The following is a 13,166-nucleotide window of genomic DNA, read 5'->3' on the forward strand; positions in this document are numbered from 1 at the left end:
AAACTGACATCTTTATATATCTCTCATCCTCTCAAGTTTATAACTTGAACGGAATGAATATAAAATGTTGAGTCAGATGTTCAAATGATCCATGGTTACTATTAATTATTATTAACAAGGTATACTGTCTACTTTTTTACAGGTGCGAGTCTTGTTTTCAAAAGGCCCGTTTATTGCTATTTTTGCAAGTGACCCACACATTATTATAAAGGCTATTAACCAGAATCTCAACAGCGTTCTACGTGATTCAAACATAAATGGACATGATTACATGCGAAACATAGTCCATTTGCCTGTTTTTCTGAATAGCCGAGGACTTAGTAATGCAAAAAAACTGATGGTAGCTTCGACAACCAATGGGGATATTCCTTATACAGATAATGCAGGTAAGGTTATGCAGGAGGATGATATGAAAGTTACAAAACCAATGTTCCAAAAATCTGGTTTTTGGAACAAACTATTTAAGTAATTGGCAGATCATCAGTGTTAACTTTATAGATCAGTCAAATGTATATGAATGGAGAAAATGCCTGCCTTTTGTTTTCCTTTCCGTAGGATTGCATGAAGAAGTTGACAGGAGAGTTTCTCAGAACAGTCTTGGAGACATAACCAAGCTTGGTAGTAAAACTGCTCTCAATAGGCGGGTGAGAAAGATTTTGTTTGTTAGGGCTTGGGAGGGGCAGGGGGGAGTTGTTTGTTTGTTTTACTAAATGGAGATACTGGTAATACTTTTTTCTTTTCTATTCTTTTTTTTTCTTTCACATTTTCGATTATGGCAACTTGGAAGACTTAAACCAAACCATTCTTATGAAATTAGCATAAATGATCCATGTAAGAAAAGTACATTCTTAAATCAGTAAACTGATGATCGATCAAAGGGAAAAAAGTTTGCTTGCTCACTGAAGTGTTCTTTTCCACAAATACTTAAATTCAACTCTGTGAATGCTGAGATGATACAGCATGCTGGTAGTAATTATGATCTATGTATGTATGTATATTTTGGATTTTTGTGTATAAGCCTGGTATCACTTCATCACAGGGTGCTGCAACAAGGGGCAGTAATTAAGCAAATCAAGGAATTTAGAATATTATAGTACTAGACTTCTACTGCAACACGTCCACCACACTTTCTTTCCTGCTTTCTGTTCTGTTTTTCCATCTTTACGTAAAATCAGAAAGTGGTTGAATAAAAGGTATCTAGGAAGTATTGAAAAGCAGCACAGAGTCTGAGGATTCTGAGGTTTTTGAGCTGCCATAGGGTAGAGAATTAGGGAGTTTTGTAGGAAAGGGACCTGATGTTCGCTTTAATTTTAAAATGTAATTAGTAAATGGATGGCATTAACTTTTTGTAGAGACAGTAGGAAACGATGACGGCAATGCTGAAATTAGTAACCTTTTTACAAAATATCTCACTGTGTCACTCTATTTTGCTCTCTCAGAATTGGCATGCAAGTAAAATGTGTAACTCTTACCAGTTCTTGGTTTACATGGAAATCATGTTCAACTGTTGCACAGCTAAATCAGAATTAAATTCTGGTAAATATTTTTATGGTATTTCATGTCAACCTCACAGACACATATTCACAAAGGTTCTAACTTTATAATCAAGTAAAACTGAAGTATTTCAAATACATAAAAGTTTTTAAGACTAATCAGTATTCCTTGCTTTTTTGTCTCATTATCAGGATACTTACCGAAGACGCCAGATGCAACGTACCATTACCCGCCAAATGTCTTTTGATTTGACCAAGCTGTTGGTTACAGAGGATTGGTTCAGTGATATCAGTCCTCAGACCATGAGGAGATTGCTAAATATTGTATCAGTGACAGGTAAGTGTGGCATGTTTGTGTATAGTAAACAGTATTGTGTTTTCGTTGCCTGTAGTTTACACTCAGACCTTTTAGTGTGTAAACTAAATTTAACAAGTCAGTCCATGTGTTGATTTTGAAAATCCTTCTGAAGCAAACTCTTCTAGAGTGCAAGCATAGACTATTCTGTGTAGTATTTAAAAAAAAAGAAATAAAAAATTGTTTGTTGTTTCACTAACTTCAGTTGGGAGGCAAATTATTCTAGTTGACATTTTTAGGAAGTTTTATATTTTTTAATTTTGAAGTGGTATAATAAATAAATTTTTCAATTTTGTAATACTCTAATGCGAACAAAGCTCGTAGTGGTGGTATCTTAACAGGTAAACTGCGAGGCAAAACCAAGTATGTATCCTTTACATTTTTGCTATGGATATTTGGAGTCTTTTTTCCCTAAATGTTGTCTGGGACTGATGAAGACATTTTATGACCTGTTTTCCTTCAACAAAACACAATCAAGACATTGGTATCTTTGAGGTTTAAAAACTGGAAACAACTGGAAAAGGACTTATGTAAGTCTAATAGAATCATGTTTCATGTAGTAAGTGAACGGGGAATGATTATTGACTGTCTTTTCTATTACAGACACTAAAAGACACGGAATAGCCTTACAGCTAACTGATTCAGAACAAACAAAATGAGTTACTTATCACACTGTATATAGTTAAGTGCATAACTCTGCAACAGTATCATATGGATGAGGGAAGCTTATGTGGATTCAGAAACAAATACCTGAAAAGTAAAATTCATCAAGTGCTAATAGAAAGCAAGCAATGAACCACAAATCACCAGGGGATATTATTTTTCCCCAGGTTCTGAAGCTTCTACACAAGCATTTGCTATTGTACAGTATGAGGCTTCTGGGCAACTTGGACCTTACTCAATATTGGCTTGATCTTTAACCAGGAAAAAAATAGCCTGGCAAAAGCTTGAGCTTAATGTTGGTATCCTTATCTCATTTTTGTGTTGATGTGAAAACCAATGCCAGGTTTTGTGAAAGGATCAAATTTCATGTTTTCTCTGTTCCAGGCTTTGTATTGTGCATGTTTATAATGAGGGTGTGGACCCTTGTAGAAAACTGCCAGGCAGAAAACTTACCAGGTGCTAGTGAAACACTTTCCTACTATGAGGGTGGCTAAGCACTGGCACAGGTTGCCCAGGGAGGTTATGGAGTCTCCATCCTTGGAGATACTCAGAAGCCATCTGTACATGGTCCTGGGCAAATGGCTCTGGGTGGTCCTGCTTGAGCAGGAAGGGTTGGACCAGATGACCTGCGGAGGTCCCTTCCAACCTCAGCCATTCTGTGATTCTGTGAAACAAATACTATTAACAGTTTCTAGGACTAACTGGAAAATGTAAGGGTTTCACAGATATGTCAAATATATTGTCTTTAATACTTAAAAATATTTTAGTACTATCCAGCATGCATATTTAGTGTATTAAATTAGGTTTATTAGATAAGATGGGATGCAAACAGGAAGGTTAGTTCAGGAGAACTTCTTGCCACTGGTAAGCAAGGTTATTGGCTCATAAAATAATGAGTAGCATAATGATTGAAGAGACAATAAATAGTTGTTCCCCTACCTATGGCTGAGTTTAGGAAAGGACAAATAGTGCTTTTAAAATTTGAAATAGCTAGTTGGAAAAACATTGCATTTACTATACAGGTATTTCTGCTTTTGTTTTGTTTCTTTTCTTTATATCTAGACTTGTGTGCAATTGTAGCTTTCCCATTGACCCATTAGAGATCAGTGGTGTCTTTCAGAAGAAACAGTGCACCTTTGAGCTCTTCCCTAACAAATTGATCCTAGTTACAGCTTCCTACGTTACACTTCAGGGAGGGTCTTGGAAGATGACATTAATCCTATTCTCTACAGCTCCTGTGCTGTAGAACTTTTCTCCTGAATACAATGGATTACCTTTTATGCTACTTCAACTCTTTTAATCTAAGTTCCTGGTTTTATGATAAAGGATCTTACTGAATGATGAGTAGTACTACACTGTACAAATGGAGAACAAAGTGAATATTACTGTGTTTTGAGGAAAATAGTTCTGCTCTTGTTTGTAGTGATTTCAACATTAACCAAATTATCACAAGCTCTGGGTTATGTTAATGAAAATACAATCTCTAAAACTTCTGATTTCCATAAACCTAATAAAATTTGATTGCTAGGAAGACTATGGTACAATTCTACCAATAACACCAGCAATAAAAGGTTATGTTAAATGACCTTTGTCATTTCTAGAAATATGACCTATGTCTTTCTACGATAACATATAATGCTTAAGTAAAAAAATATTCTTAATTTTCTGATGAGAGCTGTATCATTTGAGAGAGAGAATTCTAGGAAGAAAACTTTCACAGATACAGAAATATCACAGTTGCCTGCAGGCAACAGGTATCAAGGATGGATTCAACAGATTTGGCATTAAATTCTGCATCGAGTTATTGTAGCCATATTGCCTGCACTGGGTGCAGTTCAGAAATCAGCCTGTCTCTATTGCACAGTACATAGCTGGAGCTAAAAAACCTGTTGCAACCACCTCAGGTCTCACTTAGAGTGTTTGCTTTACCAATAGATGCACAGAGTAATAGTACTGGCCAAAACTGAACTGATTCCTGCTGATCCATTTGGTTGCAGAAACCTGCCACAGCATTATTGATGCTGCATCCACTGCCCAACTTAACATTGCATTTGGGAGTACTTATTTCCAGCATGTCTCAAGTAGGTGGGACTGTTTCAGGTCTGGTACAGTGCCGAGGTGATCATCTCAGTAGGAAGTATGATACAAGGACACAGTTGTATGTTTCTGAGCTGAGGCTCAGCTCTATCGAACCAACCTGGGTAACACAGAGGGGTTGGCTGTCTCTGCAGTTCCATTCCCAGTAGTATTTGCATAGTTTGGATTGTCCTAATTTACCTTCACTGAGGTTATGAAGAACTAAATGTAAATGCTGTTCCAAATTACATAAAATAACCCATGTCTTATTTTCTGTTCCATTAACTTAATGCTAGTACCATTAATAGAAGAGTGTTAATGTGTCGTTTTCCCCATTTTCCCCTGCTTTTTCCCTTTTTTAGTGATCATTCATATATGACAACAAACCTAAAATTCTGAGCTAATCTTTTAAATAAATGTGCAGTCTTTTAGCAGTGTCATTAGAATTTGTAGCATGAAGTGTCTGATTTTGTCAAATTATAGTGCAGATGTGAAAGTATAACAAAATCACAAACTGTTAGTTGTAAAAACAAACAAACAAAACCTTTGCAAGAACACTTTTAGTGTACTATAATCTGTGGTTATATATGATGATTTCATGAGCCGAGCCTTCAGGCTGTAAGTTACACGTCATCACCAATATTAGTAATGCAATTCTAGAAAATGTGCTAAAACTTGAAATTCATAAACTGTAGCATTAACTTTTTCTGGTTTTTTTTAAATAAACATTATTTGTAATTCATACCTTGCCTTATTAACTTAAAACAGTCTTTTGTTGATAGCTTTGAATTTTACTTTATTGGCTATTGAAGATGGCAGTTGTATGCTTAGCTTGTTTTGACCATATTTCCTATGTCAATGCACAGAAGGTCTTTCACAGTTATTAGCATGATTTTTGTGTTTAGATTGCAAAATAAATGCTGTATGAAATTCTCTATTGAGTTTTGTTAAAGTAACTTAAGATTCACCTGTAACAGGATGATAGTAATTAGCGCTTAACCTGGAGCTGAAGTTGAAAATTCTGGAGAGTCTCATGTTCTAACCAGTATTTGCAAGAATTTTTATTAGGTTGTCAAATGATATTTTTAGGTGCAACTTGAGATGATTTTGAACTTAGCTAGCTAAAAATATAATACCAGAAAGTTCACAGATCAGGTTAAGAGACTTACATAGCTGTTACTTTGAGGAAAAAAAAAAGATATCTTTCAAAAGCAAAAAAAAAAATCCCTTGTGGTTCTTCCCTCCTTCCCTGTTACATTAGGTCGTTTATTGAGAGCTAATCAGATCACATTCAATTGGGATAGACTGGCCAGTTGGATCAATCTCACAGAGCAGTGGCCGTATAGAACATCGTGGCTCATACTGCATCTTGAAGAGACTGAAGGTGTTCCAGATCAGCTGACTTTAAAAACCATCTATGAGAGGTAAGTGTTATTCTGGTAATGGTGTGCACTTTCTATTATTAAAATAGTGAACATTATTAATGATCATTAGACTAACATGGCTTTCAAACAGCTACCAAGTTGTAATCTAAAATTCCCACAATCTTATTCTCCTCTATTAAATTTTGGAAACTTAAATTACTTTCACTGCTTATTAATGCACCACATACGAATGTGTGCTTTATATTAAAAACAAAGAGAATTATACTGGAATTCTTTCACAGATAGCTAGCTGTGCTTCTGTCTCTTGATGTAATTTTCATCTCTACCTTGGCCAAGCTAGAAGTTGGGATTTTTTCCCTATTTAGAAATCTGAACTAAGCTCTGCAAAAACTGCCTTTACTGGTAAAGATCTCTGAAGGTTTGGTACTTAGCAAGTGTGCTCGCAGTTACAGAATACAAAAGTGAAGCATTACTTGCTCCATTGCTGATACAAGTTGCTGTTCAACAGTGCTGGCTAGGTATTGCAACTGGGAGTAAATGGTCCCTGTGTTGCCAGTGAACATGCCTTTCCAGCACCTGGTTGCTCATAAGAGAGGACCTGTGGATTGTGAAAAGTGACCTGATGACAGTGGGAGGAATGGAAGAGAAAGAATGTGACTGGGAGTTGGGCCTATAGGGAAAAAACCAGAATCTGAGAATGAAAGTCAGTAAGAGGAATGAAGGGTTTGACTTGGGTAAGAAATAACTGAGATCAGATGGAAAGAACAGCTGAGGTAAAGAGGGAAGACTGGGATTAATTGAACAAGTTACCAGAAAATCTAGAGACTTGGCAGGATCCAGGGAAAGAACAGAGAGGAGAATGAACTTGAACAGAAAATTTTGGGAAGGTGCCCTGCACTAAGAGTCAAGGAATGAGAGAACTGGATGAAGGTCTGCGATGGGCTGGAAATTATTGAAGTGTTGAGAATGGAGTTAGGATTGATTGGGAAAGATGACTGGTGTGAGTTGTATTAGGAAAGGAAAGTCGAAGTGAGGTTAAGATCTGAACACGGAGAACTGGAAGGTAGAGGGACAAGGGTGGACTGGGCGTGATGAGGCTGAGGATTGAAGATGGACAAAGAGAGCAAGTAGTAGACTGGGGTGGCTTCAAGTTGCGGGGTTGTTTCTGAAATACCAAACTTCAGAGGTAAAGAAGTACGTGATTAGAAAACACTTTCTCTAGAGAATGGATCCAGTTTCTGGGTTTTGCATTTCCTCTGCGAGTGCAAGATACCTGTGAAATCATAGATAAAGTAATGGGAACCCACCTCTCCATTGTGGGTTCACATGGCTAGTGTCACAAATGTTTATGTGATCAGGTAAGTACAATAATTCAGAATCATCAAGGATTCCCTCTCCTTTTATGCTTTCTAGTACCCTTGCTGTAAATATTTCTAACTTCTCTTTATTTAGATTTTCCGTATGGCATGTTTCACAATTTTATATTTTCAGTATTTATCCAACAAACTCATTACAGCCTTTTGATTATTAGCATCAACAGTAATAAATCGCTTTGGAGTGATCAAAATCCAAAGCTATCTTGAAGACGTAACAATGTTTATGTTTTCTGATAAACCAAAGGCAGTATTAGAGACCTGATTTGTTCTCATAAATGGGTACTAGTAATTCCAGTATAAACTAATGTTAAATCTGTAGTAAACCAATGTGAAGAGAAGGAAAGGACAGTCACAATTGAATGTGAATGACTTATTTGGGTTCTGGATTATTTGTCGTTAGTACAGACAGTTGAGCTGTTGACATTCAGTGCCAACTGGAGTGTGTCAGGGTTTATTAGTTCTGGTGTGGAGGAGGTGCATGACTCCTGCTATGCTGTTGTGCCTCTTGCTATGCAGGTTGTGTTTGGAAGTAATATAGCCACTAAAGTAGAGTGTCAATTCATAATTGACAGTTATAAATGTATAGATAAATTTATAGTGTATAAAACGAGGATCTGTAATAAGAAACAGTGAAGAACCCTGTGCCATATATTGGAAAAGGGAAGGTGATGATCTTCTTTGAAGTACAGCTGTTGGTATTCTACCTGCGATACCAGGAAAACAAGGAAAAGGAAAAGACAACCAATATTCAGGATTCTCTGTTTAGCAAAAAAACCCAACAGGATTATTTGATATGAAAATGATAAAGCTACAAAACTGAGTTTCTTAAGGTTCATAATAATAACATTACCACATGCTCAGGAAGAGAATTGATGTGTCTCAGGCACTTCTGTTGAACCTGTGTAAGGCACTAAATATATAACTCTACTGATGTAGTGACAAAGCTGAGATCTCATCTGTCTGGTGATATGGGTGATCATCTCTACTGCATGCTGAATATGAAAAGGTCTGTGAACTCTTCTCTGGGATTATCTAATGCTCTAAAAATTCTGTTTTATCCAAAGTAATCCTTTTTGTGTCATTGTTATTCTTTTTATCTACAACCGTTTGAAGTCACTTGGCTTGAATATCTGTTTCTGTATCAGTTCGAAGTAGAGTATTTAGTTTAGTTCCTCTTTTAAAACTTCAGTTTCTGTTTTCTAAGGTTTTCTAGTTTATAGAGCAGCTTTCCCATTTGGAGTCTCATGAAAAGATACCAGATTTTGATACTTTTATAGCTTCCATTCCTATACTGAGTTTGTGTTACTTCTTCCCTGCCTTTTATTCTGCAAAGATTTTTTTATTTTGGGGTTTTTTTTTTGGTCCTTTAGAACAGGAGCAAGATTATATTTTCCTAGTATTGAATAGTTTGTGTCAAACTACTTTTTATTTTGACAGTGCAAATTCTTCTTTGGTTTTGCTGCATTTCTGAACTCTAAGTGTGTCAGGGGAGAGGGGTCTGCTTGGACATCTCCCTTGGAATAAAGAAAACTTGCGGGTTCTGCGTTAAGTGTAGGAGTTTCACTCTCAATCACATTCTCTAAGGAGAATGCTTTGATATTACAGTTAATTTCCAGCTTTTAAAATATCATGAGATAAAAAGCTTGTGAATCACCAGGGTTCCCCTGCAGTGAGAACTTTCCATTGCCTTCCTCTTAGCTGCTGATTGTGCAGGGCAGAGGGTTAACACAACAGCTGGATCTCTTACAGGTACCTTCAGCTGAAGAGTTACAGTAGATAATTTGTGTGTGCACTGAGGGAATGACAAGTGGTAATAAACCCGATGTGGTTTTACTGCTGTATCTTTGGAGGCACATCGTAACCAGCTCCATATTACTGCTACTGCTGATGCTGTAGAAGCGTGAGTCTGTGCGGGAGTTCGGCGCGGTACCTGTGTGTACGGCGGGGCTGTGACGGCAGGTGGCACTAGCAGAATGGCTGTCTGGCCAGCGTAGCTCTGACTGCTTCTGTTTGCTTGTTTGGCTTAGGATATTCTGTATTCATATTTAAAGTTAGTGATCTTTTTCACTAGGTGCTTTGTTTTTCCGTATTTCAAAGAATAAGCAATACTTTCACAATGTAAAAAAGTATAGTAAAATGGAAAAAATCAGGTAGTCAAGCATTAAGAAATGAAAGAATAAAAATAGTCTGCAGTTAATTCTCCTCTGCGTATGCATTATGATATATGATTTATATGATCATATGCTATTTTGCACCCATAAGATTCATGTCTTGTAATGTCCAGAATTTAATTTTGCAGACAGGCTATGTAGTAAAGGGGAGGGCCATTTTCTGTCACATCTCGGTGCTATCTGTTATAGTGGAAAAGAACGTAATAGCAAAGCTAAACTAAGACAACTGAAAGCTGCTCTAGAACTCTTTGTCAGAGTTTGTGTGATGCTGGACTAGTTAACTCTATCGTACGTTTCACTTGGACAGCATTTTTGCCTCTGTTGGGAGGTGGTATAGAGCTTATGGCTCTGTAGGCTGGTGTTAGTAAGTGCTCAGTGTTCAGAGCTATATCTAAAGTTAGTGGGAGCTCTGCTTTCAGGAGGTGGAGTACTCTGAAAAAAACTGGGTATCTCAATTTGGTTATTAAATAAATATACCTATATCTCTGTGCTTCAATTTGTTATTTTAAAAAAAAAGCTAACTAATATATTCTTATTGTGAAGGATTGTTGGGGAAAGTTAATTTGCGAGTGCTTTTCTTTAGATGCTATGATGGATATGGAAGATAGTATTGATGAGTATGAAACCAATTCTGTCAGGAGGAGTGTATCTTTACTGTATTATACTATGCAGAGATGGTAAAACCTATTGAACGTTACATTGGCAACGTTTTCCCGGGGTCTCAAAAAAAACCCCCCAAAACCAAAAACAACCACAAAATTAGGCTTCAATCTGTGGCACAGGTACACCTCTGTGAACAGTCTTTATGGATTGGAGTCACTTAGTCTCTTAGTAACAGGTAGAGATGCTATGTTGTAATTCTTTTGTAGAGGGGAACAAGCCCATTCTTTGTAATTGTGTCACATTTTGAAAATAAAAAAATGCTGAGCCTGCATTGTTGGCTTTCGTTCCAGATTCTGGAGAAAAATGTCTACTCTTTTTACTACCTTAAACTGACTTGCTGTATGATCTCGCTTCTATCTCTGACTTCCAGCTTCTCTCTTTGCTGGTCTGGATCTTTGCTTGGTTTAGCTTCCAGTTGGTATACTTATTAGTACCAGTATTTACTCCTTTGGGTATATGTGTTGCCTTTTCAAGTCATCTCTCATCATCAGGATTGTCGTGTTTTCTCTCTCCTTGCCAGGCTAAGCTCCTAATTTTGATTTCTTGTCTATTGTGTTCTCCTTCCCCTTTCGTGTTTAGGTTGTCCTGTGGTCAAGCACACTATTGTCATTACCTACCTCTCCATCCTGGTCTACTTTAATTATTTTTACCATTTTATTTATAATTGTGACATGCAGTTAATATTCCTCTACACTTAAGTTGTGCTGCGTTCTCCTCCATGTTGCTGTAAAGAGTCTTGCTAATCTCAGTTTCGTGTAATGCCAAAATGGTTTGCAGAAGTTGCAAAAAACCAAATTTTTAAAGCCCTGAAGTGTAATAAAATACATGGGCTTTCTGTAAATGAAGTTGTAAGAGAGTTAAGTTGTCAGATGAAAGCAAGTTTCTGTTGAATGTTTGCAAGTGATACTTCTCAGGCTTGTAAATTAGCCAGCTATGGGAATGTGTTCTCTTGTGAAGACTAAATGAAACATCCATGACACGAGAATGAATGTCACTGCCAGATCGAAATAAATGATGTACTGGGAAAAGTCACTGTGGCTTTTGTTCAGAGAGGATGTGTTTCAAGAAACTGAATTCTCAACAGAGTCAGTGAACATGTAAAGAAGACAATGTAATATTTTGAAATCTAAGAAATTTTAAGCAACATCTTGATCTAAGAACATTTAAATGTATTAAAATTTAAGGTAATAACAGGCAAGGTTGCCTCAGGAAAACAAAAGAAGGAAGTGAAAGATAGGAATAAGAGTCTCGTGAGAAACTTGCAGGTAAAGTTTCCAAAGATAATACTTGCGCTCTTTGACATACCTGTAGATGGTCTGGCAGAGGGAGAAGATGCAATGTGGGGATATAACCAGGACAGCTGTTTTTCAGAGGGTTGTGGAAGTAGCTATGAATAAATTGCAGATCAAAGTCATTGTGGATACAGGTGGCATAACACACTGGTGAAAATAATCTCATCTGTAATCCTGCTAACGTAGTAATGGGCTGTAAATCTGCATTGAGGAAAGAAATGCACAAATTATTGCTGATTTGTCTGAAAAAATATGTTCAGTGCTCAGCAACAGTCAGAAAATGAAACTGTCTTTAGGAGTTATTAGCCAAGCAATGGAAAGAAGGAAGGTCTTGTATTATACAAATCTGTGATGTATCTGAGTTCTAAACACTATGAGATTCTGGTCATCACATTTCAAAAAGGCTGTACCAAAGTAGAAAAGATATTAAAGAGGATGAGAAGAGCCATAGTCTCACTTCAAATTTTTATGTGAATATCATCACTGTCTGATTTCCCATGCAGTGAGGAGTCCCAGTTTTGCTTGAATACTTTCTCCTCTCTTTTGGATTCTCAAGTGTTCCTCAGTCTAAGACATTTGAGTCATTTATTTCTTTTCCCCCAAGGCCTTAGTCTGTCATTTCAGTTTGAGGCTCTGAGTTTTAGTCATCTTTGTTTCTTGATACTTTCTACTGCTTAAGGCTGTAGATGGCAGTGATTTGATATTGCCACCTTGTTGATTAAAAATTGTGCTATTAAACCTTATTGTATGGGAGGGAATGTCTTCTCAGTCCCTTTCCTCATTAAGTTTACTCACTAAATGAGATAATCTGCTGAACACATTTTATCTGTTTATATACTTCTTATCATGGCAGAAACCAAAGTCTGCAGTACTTTGTCTATTGGAAGATGTTCCTAGAAGTCACTGAAGTAATTTTGTAACCTCTTGCCTGTAGGCCTTTGTCCTTCTGAAACCTGAAGGTGATAGGGAGAGTTTCTGCATCTATAAGCCAACCAGTTCTTTTGTAAATATGGCAGATTTACCAGCCTGTCACTTCTTAAAGCTGTTAGCAGCTGGACTGTCTTTGCTAATAAAGTCTGTTCCACATGTTAAGGTTCATGCAGTTGAAAGTGAAACTTCAGTCATGTATATGCTCCTTGAGTTCAAGAAGCAATTCAGAAAATGACTGACCAAACTTGTAAACACTGGAAAAACTATGGATGTCTGAATTTTTACCCCTGAAGTTCCTGCGACATCTACAGTTCTGCTAGTGTGAATGCTAAGAATAGCTAATGTGAGGCCTAAATTGAGTCTCGTGGTCCTTACCCTAGAGCCTATTCAGGATCCTTGAGGGTTAGTAGCTGAAGCCCTTGAAAAGCCTGGACAAATAAATGTGGTTTGAGCATGTTTGCAGCAGGAGGAAAAGATTAGGTTTAGCACAAAACACAGCAGCAAAGGCTACTTCAATTCAAAGATAAATGTGTTTAAGTTAGTTATACCAAGTGCTGGGGCAGGCTGTATGACAAGTTGCAGAAACCTTCTGCTCCTGGTGAGCATCATGAGTTGTCCAGGCAGCCATGGGCACTGTAGTCAAGTTCCAGTTGGCCTTTGAAACAAAAACGGCAGGGAACACACTGCAGGCTAACAGAACAATTTAATGACCTGCCTGTTATGGTGGGCTCCTTGGGGAAAAAAAAAGCCAGTATAAAGTTG

The 13,166-nt window shown here is 37.2% G+C and overlaps 1 protein-coding gene across 4 annotated transcripts in view; it reads left to right on the plus strand.

Moving 5' to 3' along the window:
* Positions 1–13,166, plus strand: part of KIDINS220 (kinase D interacting substrate 220) — an 87,961-nt gene that overhangs the window by 36,726 nt on the left and 38,069 nt on the right. For all 4 annotated transcript variants that reach the window (XM_075049181.1, XM_075049183.1, XM_075049184.1 and 1 more), the window contains exons 19-22: positions 143–386; positions 556–644; positions 1,686–1,830; positions 5,849–6,011. In XM_075049181.1, the coding sequence (XP_074905282.1) occupies positions 143–386; positions 556–644; positions 1,686–1,830; positions 5,849–6,011 (641 nt within the window). The remainder of the gene's footprint in view (positions 1–142; positions 387–555; positions 645–1,685; positions 1,831–5,848; positions 6,012–13,166) is intronic.

The sequence above is a fragment of the Buteo buteo genome, chromosome 17 (genome assembly GCF_964188355.1).
Source record: "Buteo buteo chromosome 17, bButBut1.hap1.1, whole genome shotgun sequence".
Lineage (NCBI taxonomy): Eukaryota > Metazoa > Chordata > Aves > Accipitriformes > Accipitridae > Buteo > Buteo buteo.